General features: G+C 42.2%; 1 protein-coding gene across 3 annotated transcripts in view; it reads left to right on the top strand.

Annotated features, from left to right (window-relative positions):
* Positions 1-18,313, top strand: part of ST18 (ST18 C2H2C-type zinc finger transcription factor) — a 524,976-nt gene that overhangs the window by 207,154 nt on the left and 299,509 nt on the right. For all 3 annotated transcript variants that reach the window (XM_069731333.1, XM_069731332.1, XM_069731331.1), the window contains exon 2: positions 7,260-7,351. In XM_069731333.1, the coding sequence (XP_069587434.1) occupies positions 7,260-7,351 (92 nt within the window). The remainder of the gene's footprint in view (positions 1-7,259; positions 7,352-18,313) is intronic.

The following is an 18,313-nucleotide window of genomic DNA, read 5'->3' as shown; positions in this document are numbered from 1 at the left end:
ACCTTTTCTCGTAGATCCGTTGACAATTCTTTTGCTTTCCCCATGACTCACAATCCAGAAACGTCAGAGGCTGGATGAAAGATGTAAGAGTCTGTTTGGATCCCAGAAACTCACTCATCTTTTATGCACACACACTGATTACAAGCAAACAGGTCACAGGTGAGGAGGATGTTACCTTTAGTAGCCATTCAAACCCCTTTGTTTCAACTTCTGTGCATGTTATCAGGCCAAAATCACCATGGTATGTAAACTTTTGATCAGGGTCAATTGGATGTTTTGGGTTGTCATTATGATCGTAAAAGAAAAAACACAGTAGTTTGAGAATAAATGGCTTCACCCAACCATTAAAAGGAAAAGTTTTGGTGTTATCATTCATATTCTCTGAAAAAAGGCCTGTAAAGCAAAAATTCTGCTGGGGCATGTAAACTTTTGAGCACAACTGTAAGAGAATAGCACCCATCAATGGCTGAAAATACAGCCATTTTACCCCTTAGATGCTACTGTCAATAGTGACCACAGCTTCTAGATGATTATCATAGGCTCCCTATTTACCCCCTCAGTGACCTAATGCCATGATTATGTAGTCCTGATGCTTGCCATTGCAATTCATGGACAATAAAAGCTTTATAGTCTGCCAGCTGTAGTGGCCTATCCAAAAATTAGCAACATTTAGGTGGTAAAAATAAAATTTTTCAATCCTGTCCTGGTGATTTTGCAGTAATTCCTGAAAAGCTCCAAAGGTTGTGCTATTTTAAAAATGCCATCACTTTTAGGGGGTTTAAAATATATAGGTCCTCCAAAGTCACTTCAAAACTGAATAGGTCCCTAAAAAATTTTTTGTAAATTCCCTTGAAAAAATGAAAAATTGCTGCTACATTTTTCAGCCTTCTAACATCCTAATAAAATAACAGAACATTTTACAGATGGTGCTGATGCAATGATATGACGTAACTGTTATGTATTAACGTTTTTGTCTGGTATGACTATCTAGATTGAAGAGATAGCCATTCGAAGTTTGAAAATTGCAAATTTTTTACATTTTTTGTTACATTTCTTATATTTTCATTAATAAATGCAAAACATGTCGACTTAAATTTACCATTAACATAAAATATAAAATGTGTCATGAAAAAAACAATCTTTAAATGACTTGGATATGGTTGCCTTCTTCCAGAAGCATTACAACTTTAGGTTATACATTATACTGAAGACCCGCTTTATTGAAACTAACACCGAAACAGTAAAGATGTGTGACACTGTTTTTGGAAGAATCCTGTCATTGTTTTCTAATTCTGCACTCACCATTTAATCCTTCCCCATAGGTTCCCACAATTTTCTCCTTCCTAGAACAATCAATGTGGTGAGCCAATAGCGAGAAGTCATAGTGATTTCATCCAATGATAAAGCATGTAGTTTTGTTTCAACATACTATGACGAAGAACATATTAATGTCTCAGTTTATTTAGACTGGCGTTAATGAGAGGCATGTAAAAATAAGATGCGCCAAATTCTCCTAAAGATTTCAGGGGATCTTATCAGTGGCATGTGACTTTGCTCCTCACCAGAAATGTTACTTCAGTCAGTGACTGGGGTAACATTTCATGCATACAGTACACCACCACTTTTGATTAATTTGTTGGGCGGGCATTCTCATGGGCCATCTCACCCTGACTCCTCCCCAGCCATGCCCACAATGGTGGAACAGGAATGAAAATGGCAAAAGTCATAATGGGAAGTTGTGCAAAGGTTTTGTGACTTTTGAAAGTGCTCTACTTCCCAATTCTGGCATAGACACTGACACTTAGTGTCTGAAATGTGTAAGGTTGGATGGTGTTTCTCTATTGTTGGGAAGTTTGGGTGGATTTAAAAAAGCCTCTAGTTTTTATGTTTCAATACAGATTCAACTTTTTTTTTTTAAACAAGTGCAAGTTCTAGTGGGTCCAGTAACCTGAGGATCTTATAAGGGAACGAATCATTTGGACACTGGAACTTTTAGTTGTCCATCTTGTGTATGCAATGCCTACACAAAAATATAGACAAAATATAGAACATGTAGCTATGATTGATTGTTGTATACTTCAAATGAATGCAGTAAGTGATTTATGGAATCCAAAAAAAACTGTGATATTACAATCACCAAATAAATATAAAACAAGCTGGCAGTTTATTCTACGCCATAAATACCGTCACTTTATCCTACAACAATATAATAAAAAAAGTTCAATTAAATATACCTAGCAAATATTAAAAATAAGCAAAGGAAATATTTTAACATACTTAATTATGAAACATGGATTTCTATTTTTTTTAATAGACTAAGTGGGTTTGTTTCTTCTCTATACCCTATATGTACTTTTCTAAGTGGATCTCAGCTGTGTTGTCTTAACTCTCAGTCTCTTGGGATAAAATCGACAGCAGATGGGATTAGGGCAGAGGGTTGATGCATATGACAGCAAACGGTTCCTTTAGACTGGGTAGAAGCTGTGAGCATTAGGAAGCGACTCTTCCCCCTGAGAACCAACTTGCCACTGAAGAAAGTTGAAAACAAGCCCTTTGAGAAGCATTATTAAAATACTAAAAAAAAATTGCATTGTGCAGATGATGTGCTGCTGCGTGTTTATTTGGATGCTAATCGGTTTGGCATCAGGGATCTGTGTGGCAGTCCTGCTACTCCCTTATGTGATTTAGTTCATTTATTGACAATCTTTGTGAAAAGAAATGAAAAATCATCTTTAATACATGTATAAATAATAAGGTGTCCTTATCAAAAGTATGAGAACAATAAATGAAAAATGCTGCACTTTGCCTGTTACTGTATACTGAATCATGAAGTCCAAGATATAAAAAGATAATGAAAAAAATAATAATGAAATTTACAATTAGAAATTAATAAGGGTCAATAGTTTGTACAATGCAAAATCTACTGATTCTAAACATTACTATGGTTGAATTTTGCCATTTTTTTTTTCATTTTTGATTTACACATTAAATCCCTTTATTGTCTGCTACTTTCAATTACTTTTGATAGGCTGTGTCTACTTTCTGCTGCTCTTATGTAGTAGGTAATAAAAACCTGTTGACAGATTCCTTTTAAATGGAGAAATTTGCCCTTTTTTTAATTTTAATAAGGAAAAATCTTGCAATCTTGTCTCATACATTTAATGCCCTTTAAAATATCCATCTTTAAGCCCTAAGCACTTCAGTAATTTACTTTCTTAAAAAATTCTTTACTATTCTCCCTTTCCCGTTGTTCCCTTTATGTCCTTTTTTTCCTCTACTTCCTATGATGTTTTATTTGAAGAGAGTGTTAAACAGAAAGTTATAGGAGGAAAGCACTGCAGTCACTTCTCTGCATTATCTATCACCCCCCAACCCAAACCAGGACATCAGCGCTGCAGTCACTTACCGCATCTTCTGTGACTGCTATCCCCAGTGATGTCCTAGTTCTGCAGTGGTGATGCAGACATAAACACATCTTCAGTAGCCACTGCCTGCATGTTCAGTTGCCGCTATAGTCTCTGCTTTTGACACTGACTCTTTCCCTCCCTAGAATGAGACATCATCAGCGTGCAATGGTAAAAGCAGGGTGAGTGACAGCAGCGCAGCTATCACTGACCCTGCTTCTGTCACTGCTCTGTGATGACAATTAATTTGAGGGCAGTGATAGGAGCTGTTGGCGACACTACTCTCACTTACACTGCTTCTATCGCCACTCCCTAATGATGTCTCATTTCAGGGAGAAAAGCAGTAGTGTCAGAATCGGTGACTGACAGTCGCCACTGATGATGCGGTTACATCTCCATCACTGCTACTGATCCAAAACGTCATCAGGGGATGGTGGTGGCAAAAACTGTAGTAAGTAACAGCAACATTACCTCATGAAAACATCCTACTTTGGGCAAAGGGAAATGGAAGCTGTAGAGAAGTGACACAAGGCCAACTTCTTGTGACTTCCTATTTGAGACCCCTTCAAATGAAATGACAGGAAGTAAAGGTTAAAAAAGAAATATAGGAAATAACAAGATAGGGAGAATGGCAGGGAATTTTAAAATAAAGCAAACTACAAAAGTGGTTAGTTGTTAAAGATATTGATAAAGGGAAGGAATAAGACAACCACTTTACATGTTTCTTTCTATGACTTTCAGCACTGTTTTATTGTACGTGAATGAAGCAGTCTTGCTATATTTGTACATATTAGTGCATATTATGTACTCACATTTTTTGTCCTAGATTTAATACACAGATTTATCAGGCATTCCTATGTACACACCAAATATATCCTTACTGCGTATGATAAAGGGTTTGTCAAGGATTAGACCTATATGGCTTTGCTTCCCAACACCACTCTTGTCCATGGGCTGTGCCTGACATGGTAGCGCAGCTTCATTACTTGAATGGGGATCAGCTGCAATACCAGATACAGACGATTGAAAAAAATATAAGGCTCGAGAAATCAATTATACTTTTCTTACAAATTTATTATGCAATCCACTGAAAATTAGGTTTTTAAATGTCTCTCCAACAATTAGGTTGCTGCACACAGTCTAGAGGTATAATGTCAGAAGGAGATAAAGGTAACAAAGTTTGCTTCATGTGCAATGCATGCGAGTGGCTAGGATGTTACTCTAGACTCTTTAACAAAAGAAAAAGAAAAAAGAGGGACGGCACTACCTTCCACTTGGAGATTCCCAGCCTTTGTGCACATCAAGTGCTTCCATACAGCAAACAGTCCAAATTCCACCACAAGCTGCCGGGTGCTCCTCCAGAAATCACATGAGAGTCAGTGCATTGCATAAGAAAGCAAGGAGGGCACTCACCGATCAGAACCTTGACTTGACTTTATTGAATGCTCATAAAAACATCATGGCCGGGAGAGTGAACAAGGAGCTCCTGTGAGCAGTGTGGAGACGACGGCCGTTTCGCGCTCTCACTGCGCTTCCACGAGTCTCTATGTGGAAGGACGCTGGGAGGGAAGATCATATGCTCCGGCCACGGCATACTCTAGACTCTGTCTACAGCAATTTATTTGTTAGAGAAAGTTTTGAATATTAAATCAAAACATCAGACACTTTCTTTGAATTGCAAAAAAAATTCTACGAGAAACATAAAGCAATTTTTTGAGTGCCAACTTATTCTACACAGGAAAGAAATATATCTTGGTACCCTGTTAGCCAGTAGATAGAAAAATAATAAAAATAATAATAATAATAATAGCTTCAGAACTTATTCTACAGTCAGAAGTGAGATCCTTGTCAAGCAATTCTTCTCAGGAGTGCAGCATCACATTGTAACATGACTTTCTACTTTAAAAATAAGGTTCAAAATGATTGTATGCATATAAAATAACAAAAACAGCAGGTACTCACGTTCCTCCGGATCTAGTATCGGCTCTCTGCTGCTGCGCTAGTCTATATTTACTGGCTGCAGCAGTCATCACTACAGTGCACATCACTGCTACAGCCAATCACTAAACTCAGAGGTTTATGCCATCTAAATAAGCAAAGCCACTGAGCTTAGTGATTGGCTGCAACTATGAAGTGTACTGTAATCATAAAATCACCGCTGCAGCCAGTAAAAGAGACAGGAGCAGCAACGGAGAGCCGATATTGAGCCTGGGGAAGGTGAGTATGTGCTGTATTTGCTATTTTAGATATATAGAAAACATTTGGGAGCCATATATTTCCAAAGGTGTTAAACTCTTTTAACAATTAATCTGAAAAAAAAAAGACCTTTTATCAATGACACCGTTTCTTTGACACATAGGGCACCATTCAAGAAAATGTTTTTCCTAGTTTTCTGGCATAAAACACCTTCAAATCTCAGAACATTTTTGCACAACTCTGATTTGCATGTTTTACATCAGATTTGAGCAGAGGTTGTACGAGTCGGGTTGTGACCCAACTCACAAATTGATGAAGAGTTGGGCCTACCTTCACAAATGTTACTTTTCTGGCAGAGGTGCACGACATCTGTAAGATGAGCCTGTTTCCGTAAGTGATGAGCGCCTCTTCATAAGTTAGGAGCATATTACTCCAGCACGACCATCATTAAGACGGGCATGCACAACACACTTACCTATGACTTATCATAGGCCTTGTACTTACTGTATTTGTGGTACATGTCATTTGCATTTCTGGTTTCTCTACATTTGTGGAGTAAATAATGTCTTTGACTAAATACAATTGTACAGATTGCGACCATATGTGCTATCATTTTTTTAGCGTCTGTTTACAATTTTCAGATTGCCGTTAGCTCTTCCCTGTTAGGTTTATGCTGCTTTTTGACAGCCAGGAAAGCACATTAAAGCATACTATTCTATCCAGTAAAATAAAAAAGATACCTGATAGAAATCTGACAGACCCATTATAAGTTAATGAGGGAATAAAAGTGATCAGAACAAATCATGACAGATCTGTCATATCTATCACAGATCCTGTAAAATTGGAAGCAATCACGCTAGTGTGAGCGGTGCCTTCAATCTCTGCTAAGCTTTACAATATGGTAAAACTTAAAAATGGTAGTACAGCCATCAAAGTAGAATTGTTTTAAAGTGAACCTTAGCAAATTATAATTATTACTATTATTATAATCATCGTCACCCATGATGACAACAATTATAAGGACTAAAAATATATGTATCCTTCTGCTTTCTAGGTACTGTTTTAAAGGGAATCTGTCAGCAAGTTTTTGATGTGCAAGCTGAACACATCATGCCGAAGGGGTTAAAGCAAAGATTTCAACAATTTATTTCTTATCAAGCTCAGTGGTTTTGTTTACTTGCAGTGATTATTTTAGCACCAGGAGTTTATCATTACTGGGACACAGAAGAGCCTTGCCTAGTGAGACTCCGCCTCTTCTGTGATAGGCAGCTTACTGTCTATGGACATTGTATATTGAAAGCATGATGGGGGTGGGGTTAGCTTTCTTAGCTCTGCTTCATTGCTAAATCTAAAAACTCTAATTGTGTAAAAACGGCTGCACCCAGTCAAATAAGTGATGCATCGTCGGATTCAGGGTCTCTTTGCCTACATCAGGCTGCTCTCAGATGAGGCAGCAAAAACCTGCTGACAGATTCTCTCTAAGTCTACTAAAGTTTAACAGTTTAATAGTTTAAGCAACATATTTAGATTTACATACTGGGATCACTTGTGTGTTTTACCAAAGGGGGTTGGGGTAAGCAATCATCACCTGCTGTAAACAATTGATATGCATTTCTTTAGTCATACTGATCACTTTGCAAATCTTTTTCTCTCTCACAGAGAATGAAAAACAGAGCTGTTTACTAAATCTGCACCTGAAAGAAAGCCCTGCTGACCGCAGTAATATAACATTTGGTTTCAGTGGGAAAATGGTAATGCACTTAACTACTATAGCCTTAAATGTAATGTGTATATGTGCATGTGCCCTACTCTGTACATATACAGTACAGACCAGAAGTTTGGACACACCTTCTCATTTAAAGATTTTTCTGTATTTTCAGGACTATGAAAAATGTACATTCACACTGAAAGCATCAAAACTATGAATTAACACATGTGGAATTATATACTTAATAAAAAAGTGTGAAACAACTGAAATTATGTCTTATACTCTAGGTTCTTCAAAGTAGCCACCTTTTGCTTCGATGACTGCTTTGCACACTCTTGGCATTCTCTTGAAAAATCTTTAAATGAGAAGGTGTGTCCAAACTTTTGGTCTGTACTGTATATATATATATATCATAATTATAAAACTTCAGTACTCCATGGACCATCAAAGTTTCATGTTATCAAGAAACCCGTTTGTCTACTTATACAATGTTTTTGAGGAACAATATGCCCGGCTGCTGATGCACAAACTGCAGAGTCTCAGTTAATTTAATTTACTTGCGCAACATGAAATTAATTTAGTCTGCCTGCAAATTAAGAATATCCATTGTCTTTCTTTTTTTACCAATTTTGACTGTATATCAATCTAAAAATAACAAAGTACAATCGAACTGCAGCAATATATTATATTTTCGATGCAAGTCCTCCTTGGACAAAAAAAAAATTGCTCCAGTAGTGCAGTCAAATAAAAGAAGGCAGCACACCAATAAACTGTAAAACGTGGACTTTATTAGCCCAGGTGGGAAAATAAACATCCACTTTTTTGCACAGGTTCCTGCACTTTTGCCTATTGTTTTTCTATCTATCTATCTATCTATCTATCTATCTATCTATTTACAGTGGGGAAAATAGTATTTGATACACTGGCGATTTTGCAAGCTTCCCCACCTACAAAAAATGGAGAGGTCTGTAATTTTTATCGTACACATCTACTGTGAGAGACAGTATGGTTTTTAAATAACTAAATTGCATTTTATTGCACAATTATAAGAAAATGGAAGAAGCACAAGATGACTTTCAAACTTCCTCGATCTAGGGCTCAATGCAAGATCTCGCCTTGTGGGGTAAGGATGATTCTGAGAAAGGTCAGGAATTAGCACAAAACTACATGGGAGGACCTGGTCAATGACCTGAAGAGAGCTGGGACCACAGTCTCAAACATTATCATTAGTAATACACTACGCCATCATGGATTAAAATCCTGCAGGGAACACAGGGTCCCCCTGTTCAACCAAGCATATGTCCAGGCCAGATTGAAGCTCGCCAATGACCCTCTGGATGATGCAGAGGAGGCATGGTTGAAGGTCATGTGGTCAAATGAGACCAAAATAGAACTTTTTGGTATCATCTCCACTCACCATGTTTGGAGGAAGAAAAAGGATAAGTACAACTTCAAGAACACCATCCCAACCATGAAGCATGGTGGGTGAAACATCATACATTTGGGGTGCTTTTCTGAAAATGGGATAGGACGACTGCACTGCATTGAAGAGGGTATGAATGGGGTCATGTATTGTGAGATTTTGGCCAATGACCTAGTTCCCTCAGTAAAAGCATTGAAGATGGGTCTTCCAGCATGGTAATAACCCGAAACACACAGCCAGGACAACTAAGGAGTGACTCCATAAGAAGCATTTCCAGGTACTTGAGTGGCCTAGCCAGTCTCCAGACTTGAACCCAATAGAAAATCTTTGGAGGGACCTCAAACTCAATGTTTCCCAGTGACAGTCCAGAATTGCAAACAAAGGTTTCTGTACCAAATGTTAAGTTCTGTTTTTCTATTGTATCAAATACTTATCTCATGCAATAAAATGCAAATTAATTGTATAAAAATTATACAATGTAATTTTCTGGATTTTTTTTGAAGATTGTGTCTTCCACAGTTGAATTGTACCTACGATAAAAATTAAAGACCGCTCCATTCTTTGTAGATAAATAATAATAATAATAATCTTTATTTTATATAGCGCTAACATATTCCGCAGCGCTTTACACACATTATCATCGCTACCCCCGATAGGGAATTTAGATTGTGAGCCCCATCAGTATGTCTTTTGGAATGGGAAGATAGATGGGAAGATGGGAAAACTTGTAAATTCAACAATGTTTCAAATACTTATTTTGCCCACCGTATCAATATCTATCTAAAAATGCAGCAACTGGAGGCAGCGCACCAAAAATAGGATAAAAAGTATTTTTTAATGAACCATTGTGGCACTACAATGAGCCATTAAAAAACACTTTTTATACATTTTTATCTGAATGATTTGGTTGTTGCCAGGGAGGCTTTGCACCCTCATTGTTCTGATGCTGTTGTAGTTTTTCCATTTCTAGTAATTATCTATCTATCTATCTATCTATCTATCTATCTGTCATGTATTTATCTACCTTTCATATACTAATCTGTCTATGTATCTATCTACTAATAACATGTAATGGGCCACTTTAGAAACGCTCTACTAATATAGCAGTAGCTAGCAACTGACTCTTTCATTTCTCTGCCCTACAATGCCTTCGTGATACACTCTAATAGAAATACTTGGCACACATTTGTTACCTGGGGGAATAATAGAATTATTTGTTGAAGCCATTTGGCAAAAGAACGTAAACATATGGTTTTGTTTTACATTCAGCTCTGCCAGTTGTGTAAAGTTGCTTGGAAGCTCGGCAGTGTCTGTGAACACAATGTCCGCATTTTAAGCTGTTTATGTTGTAGTTCTCCAATGATGCCTATTCTTTGATGGTTATTGCTACAGAGGTGAAATATTAGGACTAAGGTTGAGCGAAACGGATCGGTCATTTTCATAAGTTGCCGACTTTTGGCAAAGTCGGGTTTCATGAAACCCGACCTGATCCCTGTGTGGGGTCGGCCATGCGGTACGTGACCTTCGCGCCAAAGTCGCGTTTCATATGACGCGTTCAGCGCCATTTCTCAGCCAATGAAGGAGGACACAGAGTGTGGGCATGGCAGTGATTGGCTTGCTGTCTGCGGCGTCACAGGGGCTATAAAGGGGCGTTCCCGCCGACCGCCATCTTACTGCTGCTGATCTGAGCATAGGGAGAGGTTGCTGCCGCTTCGTCAGAAGCAGGGATAGCGTTAGGCAGGGAACATAAACCCCCAAACCGCTTGTGCTGTAGCGATTTCCACTGTCCAACACCACCTTTTGTTTGCAGGGACAGTGGAGGCTACATTTTTCTTCATCAGCGCTGTAGCTCATTGGGCTGCCCTAGAAGGCTCCCTGATAGCTGCATTGCTGTGTGTACGCCGCTGTGCAAACCAAATGCTTTTTTCAAAGCAAAAATCCTGTTGTTCCTTCCTTTCTGCACAGCTATCTTGTTTGTTTGTCCACACTTTTGTGTGCAGCAGTCCTTTTTATTGCTGTCTGCCATACTTTTCTGAGATTACTGTAGGGAGATTTTTTTTTTAATATATATCTTAAAGCCACTTTCTGCCCCTGAAACTGTGTAGTGTGAAAAAGTGGGCCTGTATTTTTCTGCACTGTCCCACACCTAAAAAGGGAGATTTATATTGCCAATCTATGCCAGTCCAGTCTGTTGTATCTGTCAGTCATTTTGTGCCACAGAAACAATACTGTAAAACAGTGGGCAAGATTTCTTCACTAGTCTTCCATATAAAAACAAAAAGGGAAGATTAATATTGGCAAATCTGTGCATGTGTGCCAGTCCAGTCTGTGGGATCGGTCTGTCATTTTGTGCCACTGAAACACTACTGTAAAACTGTGGGCCAGATTGATTTACTAGTCTCCCATACCAAAAAAAAAGAATGGGAGATTAATATTGGCAAATCTGTGCATCTGTGCCAGTCCAGTCTGTGGTATCGGTCTGTCATTTTGTGCCACTGAAACACTACTGTAAAAATGTGGGCCAGATTGATTCACTAGTCTCCCATCCCCCCCAAAAAGAAGGGGAGATTAATATTGGCAAATCTGTGCATCTGCGTCAGTCCTGTTAGTGGCATATCTGTCAGCCACTGTCTGCCACTGAAACTGTGTACTGTAATACAGTGGGCCTGATTTTCCCTGCACTCTCACACACCTATAAAGGAAGATTTAAATTCACAACAATTTTTCGTCCTCATTGTAACTGGTTTTACAATAACAAATAACGTTTGTTAGTTTGGTTACATATTTCCAAGAATGAGGAAGTCTGGTGGAAGAGGTCGTGGCCGTGGGTGGTCATTGCCAGCTGGTAATGATGGTAGTGGTGGTGGAGCATCAGGTGGTCGTGGGAAAAGCAATATAGCACCTAAGTCTCGAGTTGTTCAGCCACTGTCATCGTCTGGCTACACAAGGCCTCGAACGCTCCCTTTTCTGGGAGTAGGAAAACTGCTTTTAAAGCCGGAGCAGCAGGAACAAGTTTTGGCTTTCCTTGCTGACTCTGCCTCTAGCTTTTTTGCCTCCTCTTCGGAAAGTGCAAAATGTAAAAGCAGCGCATCGTCAGTGGATGTTCCCGGTCAGGGACAAGTCGCTTCCTTGCGTTCTTCACCCAGAACAACAGAGAAGGATGCGTCAGGCGACACAACGGGCTACTCCATGGAGCTCTTTACACATACCGTTCCTGGGTTAGAAAGGGAAATTGTTAACAGGTCATGCCCATTACAAGATGAATCGGACATGGAGTGCACAGATGCACAGCCACAGCCAGATTCTTATGCTGTTCCTTTGACTCGGATCAGAACATTGCCCTCGCAGTGTACTGATCCAGAAACTGACCCAGATGAGACTATGGAGCCCTGTCACGAACGCTATAGCACCGGCTTACACGGTGACACAGAGGAAGGTGCACAGGACATAGAAGAGGAGGTCATAGATGACCCAGTTGTGGACCCCGATTGGCAGCCATTGGAGGAACAGGGTGCAGCCGGCAGTAGCTCTGAAGCGGAGGAGGAGGAGCCGCAGCAGGCATCAACATCGCAACAGGTTCCATCTGGCAGGCCCGTATCTGACCAAAAACGTGTGGCAAAACCAAAACCAGTTGTAGGAGAGCGTGGCCATCTGGTTAAAGTAGCTCAGTGTGCAATGCCTGAAAAGGTATCCAATAGTAGGAAGAGTGCAGTCTGGCATTTTTTTAACCAACATCCAAATGATCAGTGCAAAGTCATCTGTAAGAAATGCTCAAGGACCTTCAGCAGAGGTCAGAATGATAAAAGTCTAAATACAAGTTGCATGCGTAGACATTTAAACACCATGCACTTGCAAGCCTGGACTAACTACCAAACGTCCCTTACCGTTGTTGCAGTCTCTCACAATGAAGCTAGTCAGCAACGTGACATCCCTTCCCTCACTGTAAGCCCAACGTTTACCACACCACCTGCAGCAAATGTGGAAGTTTCGTCGCAAGGCCAAAGCAGTCAGGGAATCACCAGGTTATTGGTAGGAAACACTGTATGTAGGCCAACAGCAAGAATACCATCACCAACCCTCTCTCAGTCTGCCATGTCCACCGGCACCCCCCCGCTAGTACCACCATATGCAGCTCTCCAGTCCAGCTCACCCTACAAGAGACTCTCGTTATGAAAAGGTACTCATCCTCTCATCCGCGTACACAGGGTTTGAACGCCCACATTGCTAGACTAATCTTGTTAGAGATGATGCCCTACCGGTTAGTTGAAAGCGAAGCTTTCAAAGCCATGATGGACTATGCTGTACCAGGCTACGAGCTACCCAGTCGACACTTCTTTTTGAGAAAAGCCATCCCAGCCCTCCACCAGCACGTAAAAGACCGCATTGTCCATGCACTCAGGCAATCTATGAGTAGAAAGGTGCACCTGACAACAGATGCATGGACCAGTAGGCATGGCCAGGGGCATTACATGTCCATCACGGCACACTGGGTTAATGTGGTGGATGCCGGGTCCACAGGGGACAGCAATATTGGGACAGTGCTGCCTAGCCCACGGTCTAGGAAACAGTTGGCTGTAGGCGTTCGCCCCCCCTTCCTCCTCCTCGTCCTCCAGCAGAAGCGACAGCTCGTCCACAGACCGCAGTCGCACGACCACTCCATCCGCAGCTGCCACTGTTGCACATGAGGTGTCCCATTATGGAACAGCTAGTGGCTAGCATCAGCAGGCTGTATTGGCAATGAAGTGTTTGGACGACAACAGACACACCGCAGAAGTTCTGTCCGAGTTCTTGCAGCAAGAAACTCAGTCATGGCTGGGCAGTGTACATCTTGAGGCAGGCAAGGTAGTGAGTGATAACGGAAGGAATTTTATGGCTGCCATAGCCCTTTCACAACTGAAACACATTCCTTGCCTGGCTCACACCTTAAACCTGGTGGTGCAGTGCTTCCTGAAAGGTTATCCGGGGTTACCCGACCTGCTCCTGAAGGTGCGCAGACTTTGCTTGCACATCCGCCGTTCACCTGTACACTCCAGCCGTATGCAGAACCATCAGCGATCTTTGAACCTTCCCCAGCATCGCCTAATCATCGACGTTGCAACAAGGTGGAACTCCACACTGCACATGCTTCAGAGACTGTGCGAACAGAGGCGTGCTGTTATGTATTTGTGGGAGGATACACATACACGGGCAGGCAGTTGGATGGCAGACATGGAGTTGTCAGGTGTGCAGTGGTCGAAGCTACAAGACCTCTGTCAAGTCCTTCAGTGTTTTGAGGAATGCACACGGCTGGTTAGTGCAGACAACGCCATAATAAGCATGAGCATCCCCCTAATGTGTCTGCTGATGCAAAGTTTGACGCACATAAAGGAGCAGGCGTCTGCAGCCAAGGACGAGGGAAGCCATGATGACAGTCAGCCAATTTCTGGTCAGGGCAGTCTACTGGACGAGGTGGCGGGTGAAGAGGAGGAGGACGAGAAGGATGATGGGGATGAGTATTTTTTGGATGAGGAAGCTTCTCAGGGGGCAATAGAAACTGTTGGCTTTGCAAGGCCAGGTACAGGGTTTTTGAGGGAGGTAAGTGACCTTGATTTGCCCGAAAGTGCTCCTCAACCCAGCCCAAGCAGTGAATTGACAACTGGAACATTGGCCCATATGGCGGATTATGCCTTGCGTATCCTAAAAAGGGACCCCCGCATTATCAAAATGATGACCGATGACGATTACTGGTTGGCCTGCCTCCTGGATCCACGCTATAAGGGGAAACTGCAAAACATCATGCCACATGAGAACCTTGAACAAATATTGGCAACCAAACAAGCAATTCTTGTTGACCGTTTGATTCAGGCATTCCCAGCACACAGTGCCGGTGATGGTTCACGAGCTGCAGGGGGCAACAGGGCAGAGGTGTTAGAGTTGCACAAATCAGAAGTGGCGTTGGACAGAGGGGTTTTCTGACCAGGTTGTGGAGTGATTTTGCAATGACCGCAGACAGGACAGGTACTGCAGCATCAATTCAAAGTGACAGGAGACAACATTTGTCCAGTATGGTTACCAACTATTTTTCCTCCCCTATCGATGTTCTCCCTCACCCGTCATTCCCATTTGATTACTGGGCATCCAAAATAGATACCTGGCCTGATTTGTCCGAATATGCATTGCAGGAGCTCGCTTGCCCAGCAGCTAGTGTGCTATCAGAAAGAGTATTCAGTGCTGCAGGTTCAATACTGACCCAAAAAAGGACTCGTCTGGCTACCCAAAATGTTGATGATCTAACCTTCATTAAAATGAACCAATCATGGATTTCTAATTATTTTGCCCCACCTTTCCCGGCTGACACCTAGCTTTCCTGTAAAAAGGTCTTGCTTTTGGACAGGTCTTACTGAGTGTTCCAATTTCCTCCATATGCAGCTGCTGTATGTCCAGCATACGACATGTTTACACCTCCCTAAATGGGCTGACTCCCCCCACGTGGCTGTCGTCTCGCCACTTGGTGGAAGCACCCGTGAGAGTGTCGTTTGTCTGAAGAGGTGGGTGTGCCCACTTTTGGCCGACGGCACTGGCACCGGTTCCCTCATAGTACAATGAAGTGTCTCTGGCGTTGGTGGTGCGCACCCAACGTCAGACACACCGTTGTAACATGAAGGGCCTTGGGCCAGTACCGCCAGGCACAAGAGAGTGCCCCCCAGCTCAAACTGTGCTCTACCACTTGCAAAATTATCTGTCACTGCTCCATCGCTGTTTAGTCTATGCGGTGAAATCCTTCAATTCCTGGCACTGACAATACCAATTTGTTGACATGTTTGATGCTACTTAAAATATTCAGTGGTGCTGTCCTACATTTACACCAGTAAATACTTTGCACCAAATAACAATGTCTGAAAGTCAGAGGAGCCCACCCCTGTACCTAAGTATGCCACCCTTTTTTTTGTTTGTTTTGTTTTTTTGCGCGACATTAACATCTATGTATTATTTTGGAGTACTAACTGTGTCAGACACTCCTTCCAATAGTCCTCCACTGACAACACCAATGCTGCCTGTGTACCCCTGGAACCTATTTAAAAGTGCATAGAGCCACCTTTTTTATGTTAGGCCTACTAAGTCTGTCTGTGGTCCCTCCTTCCAATAGTCCTCCACTGACCACACCAATGCTGCCTGTGTACCCCTGGAACCTATTTAAAAGTGCATAGAGCCTACTTTTTTATGTTAGGCCTACTAAGTCTGTCTGCGGTCCCTCCTTCCAATAGTCCTCCACTGACCACATCAATACTGCCTGTGTACCCCTGGAACCTATTTAAAAGTGCATAGAGCCACCTTTTTTATGTTAGGCCTACTAAGTCTGTCTGCGGTCCCTCCTTCCAATAATCCTCCACTGACCACACCAATGCTGCCTGTGTACCCCTGGAACCTATTTAAAAGTGTATAGAGCCTACTTTTTTTATGTTAGGCCTACTAAGTCTGTCTGCGGTCCCTCCTTCAAATAGTCCTCCACTGACCACATCAATGCTGCCTGTGTACCCCTGGAACCTATTTAAAAGTGCATAGAGTCACCTTTTTTATGTTAGGCCTACTAAGTCTGTCTGCGGTCCCTCCTTCCAATAGTCCTCCACTGACCACACCAATGCTGCCTGTGTACCCCTGGAACCTATTTAAAAGTGCATGGAGCCTACTTTTTTTATGTTAGGCCTACTAAGTCTGTCTGTGGTCCCTCCTTCAAATAGTCCTCCACTGACCACATCAATGCTGCCTGTGTACCCCTGGAACCTATTTAAAAGTGCATAGAGCCACCTTTTTTATGTTAGGCCTACTAAGTCTGTCTGCGGTCCCTCCTTCCAATAATCCTCCACTGACCACACCAATGCTGCCTGTGTACCCCTGGAACCTATTTAAAAGTACATAGAGCCACCATTTTTATGTTAGGCCTACTAAGTCTGTCTGCGGTCCCTCCTTCCAATAGTCCTCCACTGACCACACCAATGCTGCCTGAGCTGCTTTTAGCCTACTTTTGTATTTGGGACTATATCTGTGTTTCCTCCTCATCCTGCCCATTGCCCAGCCAGTGCTAGATGACTCTGCTGGTACATTGACCCTGACTGCTACATTCCCCTTGCACGCTACACAGCCAGATTCTGACCCTGCTTAAAGTGAGGTTCCCCTTCCTGCATACTATACCACCTTACATGGGGACAAAGAGGAAGGTGCAGATGAAAGTGCAGGTTCCATCATCAGGTGGGGGGGATACTCGTTATCGATGTCACTGGCACAGGGCCCCTCATAGTACGCAAAAGTGACGCTGCCGGTGGGATGCGCCCCCGCCGTGCAAACACACCGCCATACTTTGAGGTGCCCTGTGCCAGTGCCAATGTGAACGAGTGGGCCCCCCTGCTTGCTCAGGATCACAGCACTTGCAAAGTTGAAATACTTACCTCTCCCTGCTCCACTGCCATGACGTGGTCCATGTTTCCTGGGCCCACTAAATACTTGAACCAACCATACCCCCCACAACTTTAGCCAAATGACCCCCAATTTCCAATGCCTAACTATTATTATAAGGTAAATTAAGATTGACAAGCTTCAGTACCAAGAATGGATGTTTTTGCCATTAAAATGGGCACTGCAGGTGTTTTCCTGGCCTCCACCCACTGCCGACTATGCTCCCCCATTGACTTGCATTGGGTTTCGTGTTTCGGTCGATCCCCGACCCCGACTTTTCCCGATAATCGGCCGATTTCACTCGACTCGACTTTTGAGATAGTCGGGTTTCGCAAAACCCGACTCGACCCTAAAAAAGTAAAAGTCGCTCAACCTTAATTAGGACCTGAATGAGCTGACTTGTTAGAATCTCTTTGAAGAAAAGGTCTAATTTCCTCAACAGATGGAACATATATGTTGTGCAACTACTTAGATAATCGATTTCACGTGGAAACTCAAATAATGTCACAGTGGTATTTATTCAGAATATCGTTAGAGATGGGCGGATGCCTGGATGTTTGGATCCGGCGGGTTTGGCGGAACAGTTAAAAACATTCGCGTTCGGGTACCAGAACAGTACCCGAACCCGGACCACAATTCACTTGAATGGGGGGACCTGTACATCCTGTGTTTGCTAAGCTGTCATGTGCATGACAGTGCGGCAAACACAGCATGTGATCGGCGGTGAAATCATTCCCGCTGGTCAGAGAGCCATGGTTACCACGCTTTAAAAAGACAGTGTGAGCACTCAGCTGTGATCGGAGGTATGAAGTTTACCTCCGGTCACTGGTGTCAGTGGATGGGACTTCAACTCCAATCATTTCACACCTGCTGCTGCTAATAACAGCAAGAGCAGGAGCAGATGAAGGGTGTATTCATTAGCCACATAATTATTATTATTCACATTATTATTATTATTCACATAATAATCCTGTGAGTAGGACTGGTTTGATGTTCCTTCATGAAGACCTCTAAAGCCTCTTCATGTAATTGCCCAGGTGGTCTCCAGACCAATCTTCATATATAATTGTGTCCAAGACAAAATGCGGGACTCAATGCTGAAAAAAAGGACCACCATTCCTATCTGGGTCTACACCATTGTAGCTTGTGAGA

This window comes from Ranitomeya imitator, chromosome 6 (genome assembly GCF_032444005.1).
Source record: "Ranitomeya imitator isolate aRanImi1 chromosome 6, aRanImi1.pri, whole genome shotgun sequence".
Taxonomy (NCBI): Eukaryota; Metazoa; Chordata; class Amphibia; order Anura; family Dendrobatidae; genus Ranitomeya; species Ranitomeya imitator.
Note: the sequence above shows the minus strand (reverse complement) of the source record. Positions and strands in the feature narration are given on the sequence as shown.